Here is a 24,933-nt window from a genome sequence, read left to right on the forward strand (position 1 = left end):
GAATTTTTACTCTGTATTTTTCTATATTGTTTTAATTTTCATGAGCACCTATTCACACCACTTATGTGATTTTAAATAAATAATTATAAAAACACGAAAAACAGATCTTCATGAACACTCATGGAGGACTGCCAGAGCACTGAGTACAAAAGCAAGTGGTAGAACAATATGTAGAACAGACAAAATATACTTGTGAAAAGAAAAAGCTCCAAAAAGGTATAGACCAAACTGTTAACAATTACACCTGAAGAGTCAGACTTTTATTTCATACATTTTCATATTTCTAAAATTATTTGAGTTATTATTACTTCTGTAACATACTTTGAAAACTAAAATATTTTAAAGTAATACTTTAAATTGCTCATGGCCTATTAGGTGATAAAAGTTAAGCACAAAATTGTATATAAATCTTTTTTTTTTTTTTTTTGAGACAGTCTTGCTCTGTTGCCCAGGCTGGAGTGCAGTGGCGCAATCGTGGCTCACTGCAACCTCCATCTCCCAGATTCAAGCGATTCTCCTGCCTCAGCTTCCTGAGTAGCTGGGATTACAGGTGTGTGCCACCACTCCGGCTAATTTTTGTGTGTTTTTTTGGGTTTTTTTGTTTTTTTTAGTAGAGACAGGGTTTCACCATGTTGCCCAGGCTGGTCTTGAACTCCTAGGCTCAAGCGATCCACCTGCCTTGGCCTTCCAAAGTGCTGGAGTTACAGGTGTGAGCCACTGCACCCAGCCTGTATATAAAATTTAAAACTGTATCTATAGTAGGCATTTTTCTTCAAAACACAAATACAACAAATATTTATAGTTATATTAAATCTAAGTTATGTGGCTGTAGTGATTATATTTTCTTCTTTACAAATTTTTATATTTTCCATGTTTTCTAAAATGAGCCTGCATTACCTTGACAATCAGAAAAAATAAGTAAAAGTCATTTGTAGAGTAATAAAACCACTAAGAAAAGATTATTTTTCGGCCGGGTGCGGTGGCTCACGCTTGTAATCCCAGCACTTTGGGAGGCCGAGGCGGGCAGATCACGAGGTCAGGAGATCGAGACCACGGTGAAACCCGGTCTCTACTAAAAACACAAAAAATTAGCCGGACGTGGTGGCGGGCGCCTGTAGTCCCAGATACTCGGCAGGAGAATGGCGTGAACCCGGGAGGCAGAGCTTGCAGTGAGCCGAGATCGCGCCACTGCACTCCAGCCTAGGTGACAGAGCCAAACTCCGTCTCAAAAAAAAAAAAAAAAAAAAAAAGAAAAGATTATTTTTCTCCTGTTCTATCTGGAAGGGAGCAAGAGGGAGTATGGAGCTAGAAGTTAGACCACCTGGGTTCACTAGCCAGCTTCCCAATTGTGAGACCACAAGCTTCCCACTTGACCTTTTTCCTCATCTGTAAATAAAACAAACACATAAAGAGGATAATATTAGGACCTGCCTCACACAATGAAATGAAATAAGGTACTTGGCACATAAGAGGTCAAAAAGTCTTAGCTATTAAAAAACAAAAACAAGAAAACAAAACTGTGAGTGAGGATAGTCTGATGTGAAGGAACTCCACCATCTCCCTCCCTTCTTCCCCAAAGAAAACCTCACATAGAAAAGCTGAATAACATTTAACACTCTACCCCTTGCACACATAGCTGAGCTTGAAACCCAGAAAGAAAGCGGAGTCCACACCAGCAGAAACAAAATGGTAGCAATCAGTGAGCAAGTGGCAAAGCTGAAGGGCTCAAGGGAGAACGTGACCCAAATAGGGTTCTTAAGAGCTGAGTGCTGAACTGAGAGCTGGAGACTGAATCAACCTCAAGAGAGGGGAGTCCAGGCTGTAGGCCCCTGCATGCCAGGAACCAGAACTGAAATAACTGCATAAAGCCAGAGGCCATGAGAGACTACGTTCACTACCCACCATAAACTGGGCCTAAAAACACTGCCCACCAGCCCAGCAAAGCTGCAAGGAACCGTGCCATCTGGCAGGGGACTCATATTGAGGGGCTCTCACTAGACACAGATGTAGGCTTCAAATTCACACTACCAAACCAATGCAACGAGCTAAACTTGTGCAGCCCCAGCAGAGGGAAAAACAAAACTCCCCTTAGGAATGCTTCCACCATCCAAGGCACACGGGACTCCTACAGAAACAAATCCCTACTCAGAATGAATTTACACTGGAAAAAAAACAAAAACAAATCACTTCAGAGGAAATAAACCATCTTAAGGGACAGTAACATGACATAGGAAGAACTTGCACCCCAGGAATTAGAGATAATAATAGACTCTAAAAGCATCTTTAAAATAAGCATGTTTAAAAAGAATGGCAGACTGTTGATACTTGTTGAAAGCTGATTAAAGAACACAGATGGTTCATTACTATTCTTTTTTTTGTATGTATGAAATTTCCATAAATGAGTTTTAGCAATTCCAATATAAAGTTTTAAAAAGTCAAAGATGTTCAAAGAGCTGAAGGAACAGAAACCATAAAGTAAAAACAGGCAGATTTTTAAATGCCAAAAAATTTATAAACAAACACAATAATAAAGACAAACCAGTTTTTAAAGAGCTATAATAAAGTAGAACAGATAGAGCTAAAGAGAGAATTAGAAATTAGAAAATTAAATGTGAAAATAATCCAGAATGCAGGAGAATGATATAAATAGATAAGATTTTAAAAGAAAAGATGCACAGAAGACTGAATGAGAAGGTTCAAATACTTCTATTAGAATACTGGTTAAGAAAAAATAGTAACCAAGAAAAAAAAAAAAAAGACACAAACCAGACTGAAGGAGCAGAAAGAGACCCAAGTGGAATAAAAGTAAGTTGAAAGGCTGGGTGCAGTGGCTCACGCCTGTAATCCCAGCACTTTGGGAGGCCAAGGTGGGTGGATCATGAGGTCAGGAGATCGAGACCATCCTGGCTAACACGGTGAAACCCTGTCTCTACTAAAAATACAAAAAATTAGCCAGGCGTGGTGGCAGGCGCCTGTAGTCCCAGCTGCTTGGGAGGCTGAGGCAGGAGAATGGTGTGAACCGGGGAGGCAGTGCTTGCAGTGAGCTGAGACCATGCCACTGCACTCCAGCCTAGGCGACAGAGTGAGATTTCGTCTCAAAAAAAAAAAAAAAAAGAAAAAAGAAAAAAGTAAGTCGAAACCTAGAATACTGTAATTAAAGTGCAGAATAGCAGAGTCAAAAAGAAAAAAATCTTAAAAGCTACAAGAGAGAAAAAGATCCTCCCTACTCCCGTGGACACAACTATATTGAAATTAGGCCAATAATAACCTTGCAATGGCCTCTAAGTATCCAAGCGAAAGGAAGAGTTGTATGTCTCTCACTTTAAATCAAAAGCTAGAAAAAGATTAACAGGGCCGGGTGCGGTGGCTCACGCCTGTAATCCCAGCACTTTGGGAGGCCGAGGTGGGCGGATCACCTGAGGTCAGGAGTTTGAGACCAGCCTCAACATGGAGAAACCCCATCTCTACTAAAAATACAAAATTAGCCGGGCATGGTGATGCATGCCTGTAATCCCAGCTACTCGGGAGGCTGTGGTAGGAGAATTGCTTGAACCTGGGAGGTGGAGGTTGCGGTGAGCCGAGATTGCGCCATCGCACTCCAGCCTGGGCAACAAGAGCAAAACTCCGTCTCAAAAAAAAAAAAAAGATTAACAGGGGCCGGGCGTGGTGGCTCATGCCTGTAATTCCAGCACTTTGGGAGGCCGAGGCGGGTGGATCACGAGGTCAGAAGATCGAGACCATCCTGGCTAACACGGTGAAACCCTGTCTCTACTAAAAATACAAAAAATTAGCCGCGCGAAGTGGCGGGCGCCTGTAGTCCCAGCTACGCGGGAGGCTGAGGCAGGAGAGTGGAGTGAACCCCGGGGGGCGGAGCCTGCAGTGAGCCGAGATCGCGCCACTGCACTCCAGCCTGGGTTAAAGAGCGAGACTCCTTCTCAAAAAAAAAAAAAAAAAAAAAAAAGATTAACAGACTGACACTAGATTTCTCAACAGCAAAAATAGTTGCTAGGAGACAATGAAATCTTATCATTAAGGGTGCAGAAAAAAATAATGGTCAACATAGAATCTAAAGCTATGAACAACTGTACAAAAGTGAGGGCAAAATAAAAAGATTTTTTTAAAGTTTCAAACATACCACAGTTTTTGTTTTTTTTTTTTTTGAGACAGGGTCTCACTCTCATCCAGGCTGGAGTGCATGGCACCATCATAGCTCACTGCAGCCTCCATCTCTTGGGCTCAAGTGATCCTCCCGCCTCAGCCTCCCAAGTAGCTGGGACTACAGGCATGTACCACCCTATCTGGCTTTTTTTTTTTTTTTTTTGTACAGACAGGGTTTCATCATGTTGCTCAGGCTGGTCTTGAGCTCCTGGGCTCAAGCAATCTGCCTGCGTTGGCCTCCCAAAGTGCTGGAATTATAGGTATGAGCCACCATGCCTGGCTCAAGACTTTTATTACATATAAGTCTCTGCTAAAAAAGTTAGTAAATAAGGAAAAAGGAGGCTGCGCATGCTGGCTCACGTCTGTAATCCTAGCACTTTGGGAGGCTGAAGTGGGTGGATCACGAGGTCAGGAGTTTGAGACCAGCCTGGCCAATATGGTGAAACCCTGTCTCTACTAAAAAATACAAAAATTAGCCGGGCATGGTGGCACATGCCTGTAGTCCCAGCTACTCAGGAGGCTGAGGCAGGAGAATCGCTTGAACCTGGCAGGTGGAGGTTGCAGTGAGCCAAGATTGCACCTCTGCACTCCAGCCTGGGCAACAGAGTGAGACTCTGTCTCAAAAAAAAAAAAAAAAAAAAAAAAAAGAAAAAGAAAAAAGGAAAAGGAAAGTGAGTCCAGAGGGAATGAGTAGGATACAAGTAAAAGTGAGAAAAGAAATGGATAAACTTCATAAGTCTAAATAAATAATAACTGCGAGGGGAAAAAAACTAATTTGGGGAGGGGTTAAAACAAATTAGAACTAAAATACTGGCCACTATAAACTGGAAAATAGGATTGGAGAGGTAGATGTTAAAACTAGAATTTCTAAGGTACCAATGTTTGAAAGCACAGCACACCTCATTTCTAATAGCACGTGCTCACTTCGTGTCTCCGTCACAAACTGGTAATTCTCGTAGTATTTCACGCTTAAAAAAAATTATTGGCTGGGCGCGGTGGCTCATGCCTGTAATCCCAGCACTTTGGGAGGCTGAGGCGGGTGGATCACGAGGTCAGGAGATCGAGACCATCCTGGCTAACAAGGTGAAACCCCATCTCTACTAAAAACACAAAAAATTAGCCGGGCATGGTGGCGAGTGCCTGTAGTCCCAGCTACTCAGAGGCTGAGGCAGGAGAATGGCGTGAACCCGGGAGGCGGAGCTTGCAGTGAGCCGAGATCGCGCCACTGCACTCTAGCCTGTGTGACAGAGCCAGACTCTGTCTCAAAAAAAAAAAAAAAAAAAAAAATTATTACATCTGTTATGGTGATCTGTGATGAGTCATCTTTGATGTTACCATTGTAATTGCTTTGGAGAGCCTAGAATCACACCCATATAAGACATCAAACTTCACTGATAAATGTTGTATGTGTTCTGACTGCTCCACCAACCACCCTAGCTGTTCCTCCATCTTTCTCCCTCTTCTTGGGCCTCCCTACTCTCTTGGACACAACCATATTGAAATTAGGCCAGTTAGTAACCTTGCAATAACCTCTAAGAATTCAAATGAAAGGAAGAGTTGTATGTCTCTCACTTTAAATCAAAAGCTAGAAATCAAAAGCTAGGTGACAGAGCGAGACTCCATCTCAGACAAAAAAAAAAAAAAAAGAAAAGAAAACCCAGACAGGCTGAAAGCTAGGCCTCTTATGCCAAACAGGTAGGTAAGTTGTGAATGCAAAGTAAGAATTCTTGAAGGAAATTAAAAGCAAAACAGCCTTATTACTGACATGGAGAATGTTTTAGTGGCCTAGATAGAAGAACACACCAGTAACAACATTTCCTTATGCCAAAGCCTAACCCAGAGCAAGACCCTAACTCTCTTCAATTTTATGACGGCTGAGAGAGGAAGTAAGCTGCAGAAGAAAAGTTTGAAGCTAGCAGAGGTTGATTTGTGAAGATTAAGGAAATAAATCATTTCCCTAACATAAAAGTACAAGGTGAGGCAGCAGGTGCTGACATAGAAACTGCAGCAAGTTATCCAGAAGATCTAGCTAAGATCATTGATGAAGGTTGCAACACTAAAAACAGATTTTCAATGTAAATGAAAACAGCCTTATTTAGAAGAAGATGCCATCTAGGACTTTCATTGCTAGAGAGAGGTCAACGCCAGGCTTCAAAGCTTCAAAGGACAGAGGGACTCTCTTGTTTTATAGCCTCATGCTGCTGGTGACTTTAAATTGAAGCTAGTACTCGTTCATCATTCCGAAAATCCTAGGGCCCTTAGGAATTATCCTAAATCTACCTTGGCTGTGCTCTGTAAATAGAACAAAGCCTGGATGACAGCACATCTGTTTACAGCATGGTTTACTGAATATTTTAAACCCACTATTCAGACCTACTGCTTAGAAAAAAGATTCTTTTCAAAATATTACTACCCATTGACAAGGCACCTGATCACCCAAGAGCTTTGATGATGATGTACAAGGAGATGAATGTTGTTTTCATGCCTGCTAACACAATATCCATTCTGCAGCCCATGGATCAAGGAGTAATTTCAACTTTTAAGGTTGAACTTACAAATTATTTAAGAAATACATTTTGTGGCTGGGTGTGGTGGCTGACGCCTGTAATCCCAGCACTTTGGGAGGCCAAGGTGGGAGGATCAAGGTCAGGAGATTGAGACCATCCTGGCTAACACAGTGAAACCCTATCTCTACTAAAAATACAAAAAAAAATTAGCCAGGTGTGGTGGCGGGTGCCTGTAGTCCCAGCTACTTGGGAGGCTGAGGCAGGAGAATGGCGTGAACCTGGGAGGTGGAGCCTGCAGTGAGCTGAGATCGTGCCACTGCACTCCAGCCTGGGCAACAAGGCGAGATTCTGTCTCAAAAAAAAAACAAAACCCCAAATACATTTTGTAAGGCTACAGCTGCCATAGACAGGGATGCCTCTGATGGATCCAGGCAAAGCAAACTGGAAACCTTCTGGAAAGGATTCACTGTTCTAGGTGTCATCAAGAATATTTCATGATTCATGGGAGGTCAAAATAGCAACTGGGGCCAGACATGGTGGCTCACACCTGTAATCCCAGCACTTTGGAAAGCTGAGGCAGGAGGACTGCTTGAACCAGGAGTTTGAGACCAGCTTAGGCAACACAGTGAGACCATTTCTACAAAAATTTTTTAAAAATTAGCTGGGCATGGTGACACATGCCTGTGGCCCCAGCTACTCAAAAGGCTGACGTGGGAGAATCACATAAGCCCAACAGGTCGAGGCTGCAGTGAGCTGTGATTGCGTCACTGCACTCCACCCTGGGTGACAGAGTGAGACCCTGCTTCAAAAAAGAAAGAAAAAAAGAGTTAATCGATGTAGCAAACTTCACTGTTGTCTTATTCTATGAAACTGCCACAGCCACTCCAATCTTCAGTAACCAGCACCTAGATCAGTCAGAAGCCATCGACATCAAGGCAGGACCTTCTACCAACAAAAAGATTACAACTCGCTGAAGGCTCAGATACTTGTTATTGTTTTTCTTGTAATAAAGTATTACTTTACTTTTAATTGACAAATAATAATTATACATATTAATGAGGTACACAGAGTTGTTTTCATACATATAATGTATAGTGATCAGATCAGGATAATTAGCATCTCCATCACCACAAACATCTATCATTTCTTTGTGCTGGGAACATTCAAGAGCAATAAAACATTTTAGTTAAGGTATGTACATTGTTGGGTTTTTTTAGGTATAATGAAAGCTACTGTTAACTTAATAGACTATAGTATAAATGTAATTTTTATATGGGAAACAAAAAATGTATGACTTATTTTATTGCAATATTGCTTTATTGTGGTGGTCTGGAACTGAACCTGCAACATCTCTGAGATATGCCTGTAGTGTAAAAAGAATATAAATTACAATCTGAAAGTAACCAATAGAAGAATAAGAACAGAAAAGTGTAACTTCTAGACCAGTAAAGGAGATAAAGGTTAAATAAACAAAACTCAAAAAATGATGAGTTCATGTCCTTTGTAGGGACATGGATGAAACTGGAAACCATCATTCTCAGCAAACTATCACAAGGACAAAAAACCAAACACCGCATGTTCTCACTCATAGGTGGGAATTGAACAATGAGAACACATGGACACAGGAAGGGCAACATCACACACCGGGGACTGTTGTGGGGTGGGGGGAGTGGGAAGGGATAGCATTAGGAGATATATCTAATGTAAATGACAAGTTAATGGGTGCAGCACACCAACATGGCACATGTATACATATGTAACAAACCTGCACGTTGTGCACATGTACCCTAAAACTTAAAAGTATAATAAAAATAAAATAAAAAAAGAAAACTTGGTCAAATCAATACAAGACAGAAAAAGAGAAAACAAGAAAAGAAAAAGTATAGTTAAATTGAAAATCCAAAATAAGAGGGCACGGCCAGGCACCGTGGCTCACACCTGTAATCCTAGCACTTTGGGAGGCTGAGGTGGGTCGATCACTTGAAGTCAGGAGTTCAAGACCAGCCTGGCCAACATGGTGAAATCCCGTCTCTACTAAAAATACAAAAATTAGCCGAGTGTGGTAGTGCATGCTTGTAATCCCAGGTACTTGGGAGGCTGAGGCGGAAGGGTTGCTTGAGCCCGGGAGGCAGAGGTTACAGTGAGCAGAAATCATGCCACTGCACTCCAACCAGAGGCTCCATCTCAAAAAAAAAAACAGGGCTGGGCATGGTGGCTCATGCCTGTAATCTCAGCACTTTGGGAGGCCGAGGTGGGTGCATCACCTGAGGTCGGGAGTTCGAGACCAGCCTGACCAACATGGAGAAACCCCGTTCTCTACTAAAAATACAAAAAATTAGCCGGGTGTTGTGGCAGGCGCCTGTAGTCCCAGCTACTTGGGAGGCTGAGGCAGGAGAATGGCATGAACCCAGGAGGTGGAGCTGGCAATGAGCCAAGATCACACCACTGCACTCTAGCCTGAGAGACAGAGCTAGACTCTGTCACAAAAAAATAAACAAACAAACAAAAAAATACAAAATTAGCTGGGTGTGGTGGCACATGCCTGTAATCCCAGCTACTCAGGAGGCTGAGGCAGGAGAATCTCTTGAACCCAGGAGGCGGAGGTTGCAGTGAGCCGAGATCGCACCATTGCACTCCAGCCTGGGCAACAAGAGTGAAACTCCGTCTCAAAAAATAATAATAAATAAATAAATAAATAAAAATTAAAAAAACAAAAAAAGGGGGCAGAAATAGATCCAAATGTATCACTAATCCTTATAATGAAATGGATTAACATACATTCTCTCCAAGCACATATGGAACATTTACAGAAACTAATCACACATAAGGCCGACACAAAGAATATCTTAAATTTCAGAGAATTGATACCATGCTCGTTTCCCAACTACAGTGTAATTAAGCTATAAAATAATACTGGAAAAGAGATAAAACCCACATATTTGGAAACCAAAAAATACTTTTAACAACCCATGAGTTGAAGAAGGAATTAAAACTGAAATTATAAAATGTTTAGTACTAACCAACAATGAAAGCACTACACATCAGAACTTGTGGGGTACAGCAAAAGTGAGATCCAGGGAAAACTCTATAGCTTCAAATGCATTTATTAAGTAACAAGAATTTCGAAAAATGTGTTCAACATACAACTAAAATGGCTTAAAAACAGAACACACACAAACGAGTACACGTAAAACTGAGGAAGAAATCTAAGTAGGATCAGTGGATGACATCAACATCAATATCCAGGTGTGACAGCATACTATACCTGTGTATGCTGTTACCATAGGGAAACTGGACAAAGTGTACATGACATTGCTTCCTTTCAACTCCATGTGAATCTGTAATTAGCTAAATAAAAATTTCAGTTAAAGGAACATGGCCAAAATCCAAAACACTAACAATACCAAACGCTGGCGAGGATGTTGAGCAACAGAAGCTCATTCACTGCTGACGGGAATGCAAAATGGTACAGCCACTTTGAGACACAGTTGGGCAGTTTCTTAGAAAGCTAAAAATACTCTTACCACACAATCCAGCAATCACGCTTCTTGGTATTTACCCAGATGAACTGAAACTTATATCTACATAAAAACCTGTATACAGATGTGTATGATAGCTTTATTCATAATTGCTGAAACTTTGAAGCAACCAAGACGTCCTTCAGTAGGTGAATGGATAAACTGTGGTATGTCCAAAAAATGAAATATTATTCAGCACAAAAAGAAATAAGCTATCAACCCATAAAAAGATATAGAGGAAGCTTAAATGCACATTATTAAGTGGAGAAAGCCAATCTAAAAAGGCTACATTAATGATCCCACCATATAACATTCTGGAAGAGACAAAACCATAGACAGGAAAAGAATCAGGGGCTGCCGGGGGAGGGAAAGATGAATAGGTGAAGCACAGAGAATTTCTAGGACAGTGAAACTACTCTGTGTGATACTACAATGGCGGATACATGTCATTACACATTTGTCAAAATCCATAGAGTAGGCTGGGCGCGGTGGCTCACGCCTGTAATCCCAGCACTTTGGGAGGCCAAGCTGTGTGGATTACATGAGGTTGGGAGTTCAAGACCAGCCTGACCAACATGGTGAAACCCTGTCTACTAAAAATACAAAATTAGCTGGGTGTGGTGGCGTATGCCTGTAATCTCAGCTACTTGGGAGGCTGAGGCAGGAGAACCGCTTGAACCTGGGAGGCGTAGGTTGCGGTGAGCCGAGATTGCACCATTGTGCTCTAGCCTGGGCAACAAGAGCGAAACTCCGCCTCAAAAAAAAAAAAAAAAATTCCATAGAATACACAGTATCAAGAACACTAAAGTAAACTATGGACTCTGGGTGATAATGATGTGTCAATGTAGGTTCATCAGTTATAACAAACATACTACTCTGGTGCAGGATTTTGACAGGAGGTTGTGCAGGTGTGGGAGGAGGAGGCATATGGGAAATCTCTGCACATTCTGCTCAATTTTGCTGTGAACCTAAAACTGATCTAAAAAAATAAAATCTATTTTAAACAAACAAAATGGAAGGCTGGGCACAGTGGCTCATGCCTGTAATGCCAGCACTTTGGGAGACCAAGGAGGGTGAATTGCTTGAGCCTAGGAGCTCAAGACCAGCTTGGGCAACATGGTGAAACCCCACCTCTGCAAAAAATAACAAAAGTTAGCTGGGTGTGGTGGTGCATGCCTGTAGTCCCAAGGAGGGACTGTAATCCCTAGGAGGCCAAGGTGGGAGAATCAACCTGAGCCCAGGAGGTTGAGGCTGAGGTGAGCCATGATCATGCCACTGCACTCCAGCCTGGGCAACAGAGTGAGATCCTGTCTCAAAACAAAACAACACAAAAGAAATGGCACCTTTTGCATTTAAAAAGGAACAGAATAAACCATAGAAAGTGGAAGAAACCAGTATTTGAGTGCCTACCATGTGCCATCACTGTTGGGTGCTAGGGTATAATGATAAGCAAAACAAACATGGTCCCTGTCCTCTTGGAGCTTACCATCTAGAGTAGAAATCAGATACCAAAGAAATAAACAAAAGAACTGCACAAATATAAAAGTATAATGTTCAATGACAGAACATAACAGGAGGACCTGATCTACACTAAGAGTGAAGACAGCACCTTTAAGGAAGTGATGGGTAAAGGAGCGACCCGAAGGCTGAGTAAGTTTGCCTAGACAAGACTGTTCTAGACAGAAGGACCAGCATATGCAAAGGTCAGGGTAACTGGAGCACAGTGATAGACCAGGAGATTGTCAAAGATAAGGCTGGATAAGTAGGCAAGGGTCAGATCATGCAGATTTTGGATTTTATAATTAGAGCAACTGACATCATACTTGGAGGGCATTAACGCAGTGACATAATCTGATTTGTTTTTTAGAAGATGGCTCTAGCTGCCGTGTAGAGCATGGATTAGAATGGGGGAGGGGGTGGGCACAGAAACCTGTTGAGAGCTATAGTGGTAGGTAGGTAGTCTGGACCAGGTAGGTGATGATGCAGAAGGCAGGAGTGGCAATACTCTAGATACTTAGATGAGAGAGCTGCTAAGACTTGGTGATGGACTAGACATAGGGAGTAACAGAGCAGGAGGAATGAAAGACAGTCAACTCTATGGTTTTGATATGAATAAGTGGACAGAAATGCCACTTACTGAGAAGGACAGTAAAGGAGGAAATAATTGTAGGGGAGTAGGTTGGAAATCAAGAGTTCAGTCTCACAGGTATTAAACTTGAGATGCCAGTAAAACGTCTCAACAGAAATGCCATGCAGGGAGTTGGGGATACCTTAGACTAGAAATGTGGGCTCAAACAATAAACACTGGAGTCCCAATGGCTTATAGATAGTATTTAAAGTCATGAGAGTGAAACTGCTCAGGGAGAACATACAGAGAAGTAAGCTTAGGAGTAAACCCTGGGGAACGTGGCATTTCAGAGGCTGGACAGAAGAGAAACAGTTGAAGAGATAAAGGAAAATAAACAGGTCGGGTGCAGTGGCTCACGCATGTAATCCCCACACTCTGGGAGGCCAAAGTAGGAGGACTGCTTGCGTCCAGGAGTTCAAGACCAGCCTGGGCAACATGGTGAGACCCCATCTCACAAAAATAAAATTAGTCGGAAATAGTGATGCATGCCTGTAGTCCAAGTTACTCAGCAGGCTGAGGCAGGAGGATCACCTGAGCTCAAGAGGTCAAGGCTGCAGTGAGCTGTGTTTGTGCCACTGCACTCTAACCTGTGCAACCGAGTGAGACCCTGTCTAAAAAAGGAAGGAAGGAAGGCCAGCTGGGCGTGGTGGCACACACCTGCAGTCCCAGCACTTTGGGAGGTCGAGGCGGGTGGATCACGAGGTCAGGAGATTGAGACCATCCTGGCTAACATAGTGAAACCTCATCTCTACTAAAAATACAAAAAATTAGCCAGGCGTGGTGGCATGTGCCTGTCGTCCCAGATTGCAGTGAGCCAAGATCACGCCACTGCACTCTAGCCTGGGCGGCAGAGCGAGACTCCGTCTCAAAAAAAAAAAAAAAGAAAGAAAGAAAAGGAAAAGAAAGAAAATAAGCATAAGCACAATGAAGGATTATAAAAAGCAAAAGAAGAGAATGTTCAAGGAGGGAGTGCTCTGTATTCAACAATGCTGAGAAATCAGTGAGGTCAGGGAAGGCTGGGCTTAGCAACATGGAACTTCAGGGACATGGAAGAAACAGAGATCAGACTGGAGTATGCTGAGGAGTGAGCAGGAGGTGACGAATGGAAATAAAGAGTAAAACCAATTCCTTTGAGAAGCTTTATTGCGAGGAAGTGGGGGATAGTTAGGAATAGAAAAAAAGCTGGCAATAATGTGCAATCAAGAGGAAATTTTTTAAAAGTGGTCTTTCATTTCCTTGTTAACAACTGACTCAGGTAAAATTTAAGATTAAAGGTTTTTGTTGTTTGCTTGTTTTTAAGTCCGAGAGAGAGATGTGTAAACGTGGAAAAGGCCTGGAAGAGAATGAGCCCAAAGAGTCAGGAAATGGAGGGTTCACTGATGGAGCAAGTCCCTGGAAACCTGGGAGGGGATGGGATCTGGGACACATGTAGAGAAATTAGCCTCTGGTGAGAGGGCAAGGACCCAAGTCAAGTCAGTGATTGTGTATTTATAAGGACTTAGTATCTATAAAGCTTACTTCTACCTAAAGAACAATACACACACATCCCTATGCTAATACGGAAAGATACAGCTTCAGAAGTGCCATGGTTTAAGCTCACATAATCCTGAAAGGTTTCAGAGAACTTCAGAACACCAGAGTGTGGTCATGGCTCTAGAAAACCTGAAAAGGAGTTGTTTTAGAGTAGTGGGTAGGATTTATGGAGCATCTTATCTACAAAGGTCATAAAGACTGAAAAATTATGATTGACCCTTCAACATGGATTTGAACTGCCTGGGTCCACTTATATGTAAACTATTTTCAATCCAACTTGGATCAAAGACAAAATTTATGAGACGTGAAACCCATGTATATGGAAGACTGACTTTTAATATATGTGGGTTCCACAGAGCTGACTGCAGGACTTGAGTATGCTCAAATTTTGGTATATGTGGAGGTCTTGGAACCAATCCCCTGCATATGAGGGACGATGGTAGCTTCAAAAAGGACTTAGGTGTTGATGACAATTCGCCCTAACCTTGCAAAGCTCTTTCACACTCATATTTTTCTTCTACCTTTGTAATATCCTTAAAATCACTTCCTGAGGATAGTGGGAGAGGATTCTCATCCTCTGGAATAGATTTATGCATGGGTTCAGAGAAGCAGATTAGAACACTTGTCCAAAGCACTAAAGCAAGCAAGTGGTGGAAGTAGGGTCTTAATCCACATCCTCTGGCTCCAAAACCAATGCTGATTTAATAATTAAATCTGTTACTAGGTAACAAGTCTGCCAAGTATTTACACCTTAACCTTTTGGGGTTAATGTCTAGAAGGGCAACCAAGCTCTCTTATATATTACCAAAGATATCATGGAGTGCTGGGCTGAAAGAATCACTGATAGAGTCAAGTAAGAGATCTCAAGTTCTAGGCCCCAAACCTCTCCCAAGTGACAGTCTGTTCACCTAGATGACTAGAGGAAAGACACAAGCTCAGCACAGATATTGAAAGTAGAAGTCAAGAAAATTCAAGGCTGCCAAACTCCTCAGTTACTGAGACTGAAACACAAAGGAACAGAGTCTCTGGTGCTGTCTGATGATAGCGAAGCTTATGTTCTCTTTCTGGTTGCACAATCTAGAGCACGGTTTCTCAACCTTGGCACTACTGTTATTTTGGACCAGATAACTCTTTGCTGTTGGGGGGCTGTCCGGTGCATTATAGGATGTTTAGAAGCATCCCTGGTCTACCCACTAGATGCCCATAACACACTGCCCCCTGCTCCAGTCATGGCAATCAAAAATGTCTCCTGACATTGCCAAATGTCCCCTGGGAAGGGGCAGGGGTGGCCTCTAATTGAGAACCACTCAACTAGATGGATTCCAGTGTGACTGCAGAAGGCAAGGGCATGCAAGGTAGCTCTATAAAGAACATGAGGAAAGCCTACGAACATTTTCTTTTTTGGGCAATAGTTTGCACAGTTTTTTAAAAAAGCCTCAAATGTTCCATAGTCATGCTGTATCTTTTCTTTTTTCTTTTTCCTTTTTTTTTTTTTTTTTTTTAAACCATCTCACTCTGTCATCCAGGCTGGAGTGCAAGTGGCACGATCCCGGCTCACTGCAACCTTTGCCTCCCAGGTTCAAGTGATTTTCCTGCCTCAGCCTGCCGAGTAGTTGGGACCACAGGCGTGTGCCACCACACCCAGCTAATGATAGTCATGCAGTATCTACCAAGAAAAGTAGGCCTATCCCAAGGGACCACACCTTACTTAGAGGGATGGCTTCTGGATACCAGTCAGTCAGTCATGGCATTAGAAGAAATGGACAGCAGTCCCCACTAATTGCCTAGCAGGAAGTCACCTCTCACGGTAAGATGAGATTGATTTTGCTCATGGTTAAGAATAGGCAAAAAACAAAACAAAACAAAACAAAACAAAACAAAACAAACAAACAAAAAACACGAAACTCCCTCTTCTCAAATCACATTCCCTTTGTCTCCCAGTGCCCATCTAATATGGCAATTCTTCCCATTTGCCATGGAGCTTCCTTTGCTTCTGTACTGCAGAAGTGCTTCTCCAACAAATTCAGAGAGAACCCACACAGCTGTCATGAGCTGAGGGTGCCCCAAGCAGCTTGGAGGTGTTTGAAATTGGCAATACCCTGTCCTTGTTAATACATGTGATTAGCAAGCTTTAGGACGTTAGGAATTCTTTAATTGCAAATATTCTGAAATTAAACCCTTCCATCCTAGAAGGCAGTCACAAAACAAAATCTTGTAAAACATGCTAGAAGGGGAAGGGTAGAGGATGGGGCCAACATTTATTGTGCAGTGGCTCCCAGTGCTTTCAACTGAATTGGCTGTGAATTTATGTTAAGCCCGTGGTTAGATCACAGCCACATGCAGTAACCAAAGCGACTGCCAAAGTATGCAGAAAATCAGACAGACTCACCCTGGCCCCACATGCCTGCCAAGCCATCTTTCTTCTTTCTGTTCTATCGAAGGGGGTCTACACTCTTCTAGTAACCTAGCTCTACCAGTGGGCTCAAGATAGACCCAGTCTGTACTGCTTGAACCACCTTCTACCAGAGGGAGAGAACACCACCCCCAAAAGGCCAGCAACATCTCCTAGTTGGCTATATGATCTCCTTTGAGAAAAGGAACACTCGGTTCTTTGTCTGTTTTCTTGTTTTACAATTATTTACTCTGCCTATAGGAATCTGATGGGTTTTAGAACACTTGGCTCAATGGCGTTATCCATCTTCCCATCACTGTGGTGTCAGAGAATAATACCACACACTAACAATCCAGGCCTTGAGAAGCAAATATTTTCTAAGAGTTTCTTCAAAGAGAATCCATGAAATAATTTTGACTTTACATGTTCTAAGTAAGGGACTTCAGATGCAAAGAATAATCTCTGGAACCCTTAAGCTTTCCCAGTTTCACTTTTCAGTTAGCAGATGCCTGTCCTCCCTTACCCCAAAATCTTGCAAAATACTTCTGAGTATTCCTGTTGGTTTGCCAAGCTATGCTATGCTGTCGACAAAATTAACTTTTTAAACTTTGGCATGTGAATGTTTGAAACAAAACCCTGTTTTAAATATCTCTGCCATAGCACAGACTGGGTGGCTGGGCTCCAGTAGACTCAGGACAGAATCAAATTATTGTAACCCAAGTTCAAATCCCCCTTGAGGTTCCCACACTGCTACCGCTAGACCTGAACTCCCTGAGGGAGAAACATGCCTTGTTTCATACAGCACAGGTCTGGCACAAAGAAGCCTCTGTAAAAGTTTGTTGTTTAAAAGAACAAGATGGACGCTGTATCACATTAACAATAAGATCTGTGTCAGGGTGGGCGCGGTGGCTCACGCCTGTAATCCCAGCACTTTGGGAGGCCAGGACGGGCGGATCACTTGAGGTCAGGAGTTTGAGACCAGCCTGGCTGACATGACGAAACCCTGTCTCTACTAAAAATACAAAAAATAAGTAAAAATAAAAAAATAAATTAGCCAGGCATGGTAGCATATGCCTGTAATCTCAGCTGCTAGGGAGGGTGAGGCACAAAAATCACTTGAACTCAGGAGGCGGAGGTTGCAGGGAGCCGAGGTCGTGCCACTGCACTCCAGCCTGGGCAACAGAGTGTGCTCTGTCTTGGGGGATGGGGGGGAGATCTGTGTCAACTGTAAATTTAGGTCTTTGTAATTGTTGCTGGAGCAAGGGATATTCTATTTTTGCGCTCCATTAAGTTTCATAAAGAAAAGATTGTGAACAACAAAACAAGATAGTCTAACGATTTGTAATGGTTTCTACAGGCTCTCCCCAAGAATATTATTATTTTTGGCCCTTCTAAAATATAACTAAAAAAAAAGTTTTAAAATCCCCAAGCACATGACTTACTCCTGTAAAAGCAGGATTTATAGACAAGGAGAGCACAGACCAAATCAATGTTAAAAATTAAAGGGGAAAAGGAGGTGCACATCTGAGGGTTTAAGTCATTGCTACCCAAAGCCCCCCAGTTCAGTTCTTGATCTCCAAATCCTGGGGGAAGGTAAATTTTGGGTGAGGGATTATGCCTCAGCTACTGTGGTATTTATAAAACATTTTGGCAGGTGCTCTGCCAAGCAGTCTCTATAATTAGTGAATATGCCTCAGAAACATAAAGTGAACACAAAGAGTTTCAAATGCCAATAGCCAGCCCCCTGAATACTGAGCTACGTAGTCATAGGGCTGCCACCATCTAGATAACTTGGTGCTGGGTGCCCTGCCATGGTGCACACGTGTGCACATGCACACGCCAGTTCTGAAGAGTCTTTTTTTAAACCTCTAATGGCTTGACCTCAACACCTGCTACACTTCCTGAAGACAGACAGGCTCTGGAGCTCCACTTGTTCCTCGCATGCGGCTGCACTTTCTAGGAACGATCGCACACACGCAGACGCTGGCCAGCTGCCAAGGCGGGGGCAGCCCAGCCGCCTCCAGCCGCCTCGGGCCTGAACTTTCCCAGCGCTGTCAGGGCAGGATCCCGCTATGAGCTGACTCAGCGGCCGGTATGGAACTGTGCCAACCACACAGCAGTGCGGGGGCAGCCGGCAACTCACAGATGTTTTGCTAAACCAAAGCAATCAGTGGGAGGCAGGTCTGGGCTGGCAGCCAGGGTGCTGCTGTCGTGGAAGTTGGGATTCTCTGATTCTAGTCCTAGCTCTGCCACTATCTCCCTAGGTGATGTGAGCGAAAACCTCTGTGTATCTCAGTACCTCTCCCACTTCAGAGGCATGTCTGTGTGATGCAGGAGAGGGTGGCCCTGTTTACGTAAAAGAGCTCCCCCGGGCACTATTACCTACCATGTGCCTGGCACTGGACAGGCTTTCACATGTGCTAGCTCGGTTAATCCTTACAACATCCATAGGAGGCAGTGGCATTCTTTTTATTTCACAGATGAGAAGACACAGGCTCAGAGCAATTCAGAGCCCTACTAAAAGATCACAAGGGCAATATTTGGAAGTGGTGGGATTTGAATCCCACTGCTGGCTGCAAACACTATTGTTGCAAAACTCAGATCTACTGTACAGACCTCCTGATCCAAGATGTTTGATTTTTCGGGTTCCAAAGGACCTTTCTTATATGACTTCTCAGTTGCCCTGTGAAAACCCATAGCTTTTCACAAATGATTTCTAAACAGTACCACTGGATCACAAGAAGTGTGTGTACTTCTGCAGGGTACCCATGAACTCTCTTACTAAGCACCAACAAGTCACTTAACCTGGAACAACTTATCATCACTCCCATCCTTTGGGTGAGGAAAAACTATATTGTGGGTCACAGAGAGAAGAGGAATCACAAGTCAAAGGCTTGGCTGAGAACAAAGATTCCCTAGGCTCCACCCTCTAAGACAATTCATTAGGACTCAGCAATCTGTATTTTTTAAAAAGCTCCCTAACTGACTCTGATGCTCAGCCATTTGGAAGTCACTTCAGCTTTCCTTGACTAAAAAGGAAATTTTGAGGTCTACCCTTCCCCGTTGTCAAGGAGATGATGTAAGAGTGAAATGAAATCATGTCTACAAGGCTCTTTGTTGGAAAATATATACAATGCAAGTGCTTCTTGTCAGCTGTGTTTAGCTCCAAAACAACCAACTGTCCTTAAAGAGGGTTAGCCTGGAGCTAAGAAACTGTCTTAGGCAAGAACGTTCTTTTACATTACTGTTAGAAAACATTATTATTAGAAAAGCTGTAATTAGTCACACATCTCATTTTAGATATTCCTCACAACATTGTTGCAACTTCATCCTTCCTTTAAAAAACAACATTGTATTGACATTCTTTCACATCAAACTTGGAAAAGCCTATATTAAGAGTAACATACAGGCCAGGGGCGGTGGCTCATGCCTGTAATCCCAACACTTTGGGAGGCCGAGGAGGGCACATCACGAGGTCAGGAGATTGAGACCATCTTGGCTAACACGGTGAAACCCCGTCTCTGCTAAAAATGCAAAAAATTAGCCAGGCGTAGTGGCACGCGCCTATAGTCCCAGCTACTCAGGAGACTGAGGCAGGAGAATCACTTGAACCCGAGAGGTGGAGGTTGCAGTGAGCCGAGATCACGCCACTGCACTCCAACCTAGGTGACAGAGTGAGACTCCACCTCACAAAAAAAAAAAAAAAAAAAGAGTAACATACATTTCATTGCTTTAATGAATAAATATTAAATAAGAAAAAAATCCAAAGTCTATTCATGTCTAGGCTGTTGGTCACTGAAGTGGGGTGAGAAGGCAAAGACTGGCACAGCCCCTGACCCTGTCAGTCCATTACCCCTCTCCGGCCTTTAAGAAGAACAAATGACCTCCAATACCAGAAAGACTGACCTGCTTGAGCTGCTCATCCAGATTCCAGTTCGACTGTCCTGCTGTGGAGACAGAAGGTGAGGCCTTGGAAGCATCTTTGGTATGGTCTTCTTTAGCTTGTTGTCCATGCGGTGGGAGCCCGAGTGCTGGAAGTAGATTGGACATGGGTGCCACTCTGGGATCTTGGCGAGCTACTTTCTGCACATGAAAATATTTTGAAGCAGCCTGGGTTTCTTTCTCAGCCACCTCTGCAACTTCATCATCCCCATCCTCATCTTCCAAACCTCCGTCCTCTTCCTCAGGCTCTGAGTTCACGTTGCCCCGTTCAAAGACTTGGGCCACTGCTGTGGTGGGTGGAACTCTGGCTAAGGGACCTAAGGGAGTGCTGCCAGAAGGCCTTCCAGGTGTGGCGGAAAGGAGAGTCGGCTGTGTGACCAGCTTTTGGGCATACAAGAACTGGGCTTCTCTCATCTGCTGGCCCTGCTTCTCTCTGGCATCCATCTGCAGAGAAGCCAGGTGTGGCTGCTTCTGTTGCTGCTGTTGCTGCTGCTGCTGCTGCTGCTGAAGTGGCTCCATTATTGCCTCAAGCTTCACCCACAGAGTGGCATGACTCTGAACCTGGGCACAGCCCACCAGGCACACTGGGTCTAAACCTTAGTGATTAACAGAAACCACAAAGAAGGAGGGGGAAAAAACAACTATGTAAAACAGGTATAAAAAGGTTTCCTTTTCTCCAGTAGAGGGCCATGAGTTCCAAACGCTAAACATATGCTCCTAAACCTGAGTTTTAAGATGAGTGAGTGGTGGGGGTTTCGTGGGTGGGTAGGAAAAGGTGTGAAGAAGAGAAACAGGATCTAAGAGAGTAAATAGGGAATGAATTTCAGTAGTAGTAGCAGACTGTTGAGGGCTTTAAAAGAAGTACATTCAGCCAATATCTAGTCTGCTAACATGTGTTCCGATCGCTCTTCCTCTACATTATCAAACATTAATCTGTTACTGAATTAATGTTACTGAACATTAATTACTGAAAAGGTAACTGGGTTTGCACTGCAGCGGAAGCATAATTATGCAAACAATAATAATAAAGGAAAAGAAGGACCTGCCTGCAAAAGAGAGAATATGTTCCCAAGCCCACAGGAGAAAGATATCACCTCTAAGCTAGACACAGAACTATCAGGCAGACAGTTTTACTCTCATAGAAAAAGCAAGACCAAGCAAGCTGCTCTTGGGTTTAAACTTTTCAAATTTCTCTGATCAAATTGCCAGCCTCCTTGTTGAGTGGACTGAGCCATACTAACTGGACATTATAGCCTCAAAAAGAATCCAATTTCAACAACATGAAAGAAACATGCAAGGAGGCAAGAGTCTCAAATTGCAATCGTCACTCAAAAGCAAACGGGGGAATTCCTCTGGAGATTTTAAAGTTAATTAATTTGAAACAGATATCAACATTGCCTGAACAACAAGTTATTGCTGCTTCTTTTTTATAAACAGCCAAGTAAATCTCTTCACAGCCCCTTTCTTTCTGGTTCATTTCTACTATGATATTCTCTGACAAATACAAAAAGAAAAGGCTTTCGGGCCAAAAGCATTCTGGGGGCAGGTTTATCTGCATTCTTACCAATCAGTCTCCAAACACACATCACTTTCACACCCTCTTCTCCTTTTACTTCCCCACCTCTCCCCTGCAGGCCCTCACCCCCAATAAACTTCGCTTGAGTTATGTTTCTTCAGCAAGTCTCCATAACTGAATGGATTACTATGCAAGGGCAATTTTAGGTGAACAGGACTTGCAACATGGCGTACAATTTTGTCATCACATGAAAGAAGCTGCACTGCACATGTTGGGACTTGATATCTGCAATGTTCCAGTGTTTTAGGATTGGGTCGAAAGACAAAAAACAAAGTGTCCTTAGCATCTTCAAAAATTCACGGAGAAGTAATCACATCTTTAGCAATAAAAACTGCTTGAATTTAAGATTTTTTCCAGGTTAGAGTAAAAAAGCGTACAATTTTTAAAGCTAGGCCAATTAGTAGAGATTAAAAATTCTCATTTTCTGTTTATCTTACAGCCCTGTTTGTGCCTTTTGTGTTTTGTGAAAGATTCGCATTCCAATTTGCCTCTTACTGCCTTTACTTCCTCTCTTGGCACTTTAGAAAGTGTGAGTTACGCTTGCAGCAATACTTTCATTCTGCTTGAGCTCTTCTTACAGTGTAAAAAAGCATGACAAGATTTACATCCACATTAAATTCAGTTGGCAAAAGTGTTCATTTAAAATGAAAACAATTTGGGTCAAAGAAAATTACAGAATAAAGCAAATAATTCGGTGTTCATTTTAAATGTCCTCATAGTCATTACAGTCAATCAATCACGATCGGAATAACTTCTCAACCAAGTCCTGCCAGTTACTGAACAACTGCTTCTTGTCTTGTGGCACCATCTTCTCTGAATGCTGTCCCCAGCAGAGGGGGAGGTGTCCCTCCCACAGCCTCTTATAGTAAGACTGAGATGACTCAGTTCTACAACTCAATACACACACCCTCCCCTAAAGAGCCCATCTTCCCGCAGTCCCTAAGCAGCCAGCGATCCAAACAATGCCACCTGCCTACATTTGGAGAACTTATGTCTCAAATCTAAACCTCTTCATCCCTTCACACGGGCCCCTCCCCCATTTCCCCTAAAGTTCCCGGACCACCAAGCCGGGTACAACGGACTACCTGCAGCTTTGAACCCGGTCTGCTGACCATTCCCCTGCCTTTGCTGCCGGATTCTTTTGGCCCCGGGCCCCTGTAAGCCCCACAGCCCACCTCCCCGGTCACCCCTGCACGCCTCCCCCCATTCTTTATTCACCTCCCCCCATTCAGCCCTATCACTTTTACCTCTACCAACCCTCCCAGCCAATCCGCTGGCTCTTTTCCGATGGCCCCCGCCCCACCTATCTGCGCGCCCACTCAGCTCCAGGGCCCCTCACCCTTCTCATCGCTTTATCTCAAATGCCCTAATGGGCACAGGGCGCTCGGGGCTCCCGCGGCGCTCTCTTTCCATCGCGGTCCCCGCGCCCCCGACCCGCGCCTTCCCCTCTCTTTCCACACCTGCCTCGGCTCCTGGCCTCGGCCCCTCCACCTGTCGCAGCCTCCCCTCCCGCCGTGCCTTGAGGGAGCCCGGACCCGCGCCGCTTACCTGTGCGGGGCGCTCCGGGTTTTCGGGCGGCGGAGGAGGCGGCCGCTCAGGCCCCGGCGCGGCAGCTGCGTCTCGGACTCCTCCGCAGCCGGGGGCCACAGCCGGGGCGGGGCCCGCACCGGAAGCGGCGTCGCGGGGCCGGACCGCCGGCCAGGGGCGGGGGCGGGGGCGGGGGCGGGGGCGGGGGCGGGGCGGGGGCCACAAGGGGCGGGGCGGGGCCGAAGCCGGAAGCGGCTAAAAAGGGACCGAGGGGGGTGGGACGAGGCGGAAGTGACTCTTACGGACTGCGCAGCCCGACTGAGTTGTGGGTGGAAGCGAATGGAAGCGGGCGGAAGCCTTGGCCAATGGCAAAGTGCGGACACAGAGGGGTTCCGGTGTGAACACTTCCGCGGGGAGTTGAAAAGAGCGGGGCGGGAGCTCGTGTTCTCTGAGCGTTTTCTATTGCGGAGGTTGGTGTGGCTTGGGCGGTTGGCTGGGAGGAAAGTAACTAAAGAGCAGGGGAGTGTAGGGTTTGCCGCCGCTTCTGTCCCCTCTTCAATCTCCTGCCTTCAAGCCGGTCTTCCTCAGGGGTTCCCGTGTTTAGATCAGCTTGTCTCTAAACTTCTCCGCTCCTTCCTGGGACAGAGACCTGGCTGTCCCGAGAATGTTGCGTCCCTTGAAACCTTCTGACGTGAATTAGTATTCTCGGGTCTCAGTTTGCAGAGGTCCGGATTATGTGTCAGGTGCTGTCACCTCTTGTAAAAACACTTGCTTCTTCAACCCTTCCCCTTAGACTCTGTCACCTACTTCACCCCGTTTGGAGATAATCTGCCGATCTGTGTATCCAGCTCCTTGTCTGACCATCTTTGATAATTTCAGAGCCTATGTGGCCAACCCATTCAGCATCGGGCCTCGTCTTTAGCGACCCTTATATCAGCCTCCCAATCCCAGTTAAAACCTGGACCTTATCCCTCGAAACGCTATCGCGTTACGACTCAGTAATTTGAACAACCCTCTTTTCAACCACAGCCTGCTATTCTCTCAGCTTGACTACTTTTGAATTATAGGCCTGATGCAGTAGCTCACGCCTGTAATTTCAGCACTTTGGAAGGCTGAGGCAGGCGGATCTCTTGGGCCCAGTAGTTGGAGAGTAGCCTGGGCAACAAGGCGATACCCCATCTCTACAAAAAATACAAAACTTAATGAGGCGTTTTGGCGCATGCCTGTGGTCGCATCTACTCCGGAGGCTGAGGTGGGAGATCACCTGAGCCCAGGAGAGGCGGAGGTTGCAGTGAGCCATGATTGTGCCACTGCACTCCAGCCTGGGTGACAGAGACACTGTTTCCGCTCCCCCCCCAAAAAAATAGAATTACAGCATAACTGTTATTACTGTTATTTCACTTTTTTTTTTTTTTTTAGAAGGAGTCTTGCTCTGTCGCCCAGGCTGGAGTGCAGTGGCGCAACCTCAGCTCACTGCAACCTCCGCCTCCTGGGTTCAAGCAATTCTACTGCCTCAGCCTCTCGAGTAGCTAGGATTACAGGTGTGCGACACCAAGCCAGCTAATTTTTGCATTTTTAGTAGAGGCAGGTTTCGCCATGTTGGCCAGGCAGGTCTCGAACTCCTGAACTCAGGTGATCCGCTCGCCTCGGCC

At 44.3% G+C, this 24,933-nt stretch overlaps 1 protein-coding gene across 6 annotated transcripts in view; it reads right to left on the bottom strand.

Annotated features, from left to right (window-relative positions):
- The window catches only part of ARID3B (AT-rich interaction domain 3B), a 61,625-nt gene extending 38,232 nt beyond the window's left edge, over nucleotides 1–23,393 (bottom strand). For 4 of the 6 annotated variants that reach the window (XM_055277778.2, XM_055277779.2, XM_055277781.2 and 1 more), the window contains exon 1: nucleotides 20,143–20,771. In XM_055277778.2, coding sequence (XP_055133753.1) covers nucleotides 20,143–20,697 — 555 coding nt within the window. In that variant the 5' untranslated portion in view covers nucleotides 20,698–20,771. Of the gene's footprint in view, nucleotides 1–20,142; nucleotides 20,775–23,302 lie in introns of those variants that run through there. The other 2 variants (XM_055277780.2, XM_055277777.2) reach the window with 2 other exon arrangements.
- Between the last annotated feature and the right edge of the window lie 1,540 nt (nucleotides 23,394–24,933).

Source organism: Symphalangus syndactylus, chromosome 5 (assembly GCF_028878055.3).
Source record: "Symphalangus syndactylus isolate Jambi chromosome 5, NHGRI_mSymSyn1-v2.1_pri, whole genome shotgun sequence".
Taxonomy (NCBI): domain Eukaryota; kingdom Metazoa; phylum Chordata; class Mammalia; order Primates; family Hylobatidae; genus Symphalangus; species Symphalangus syndactylus.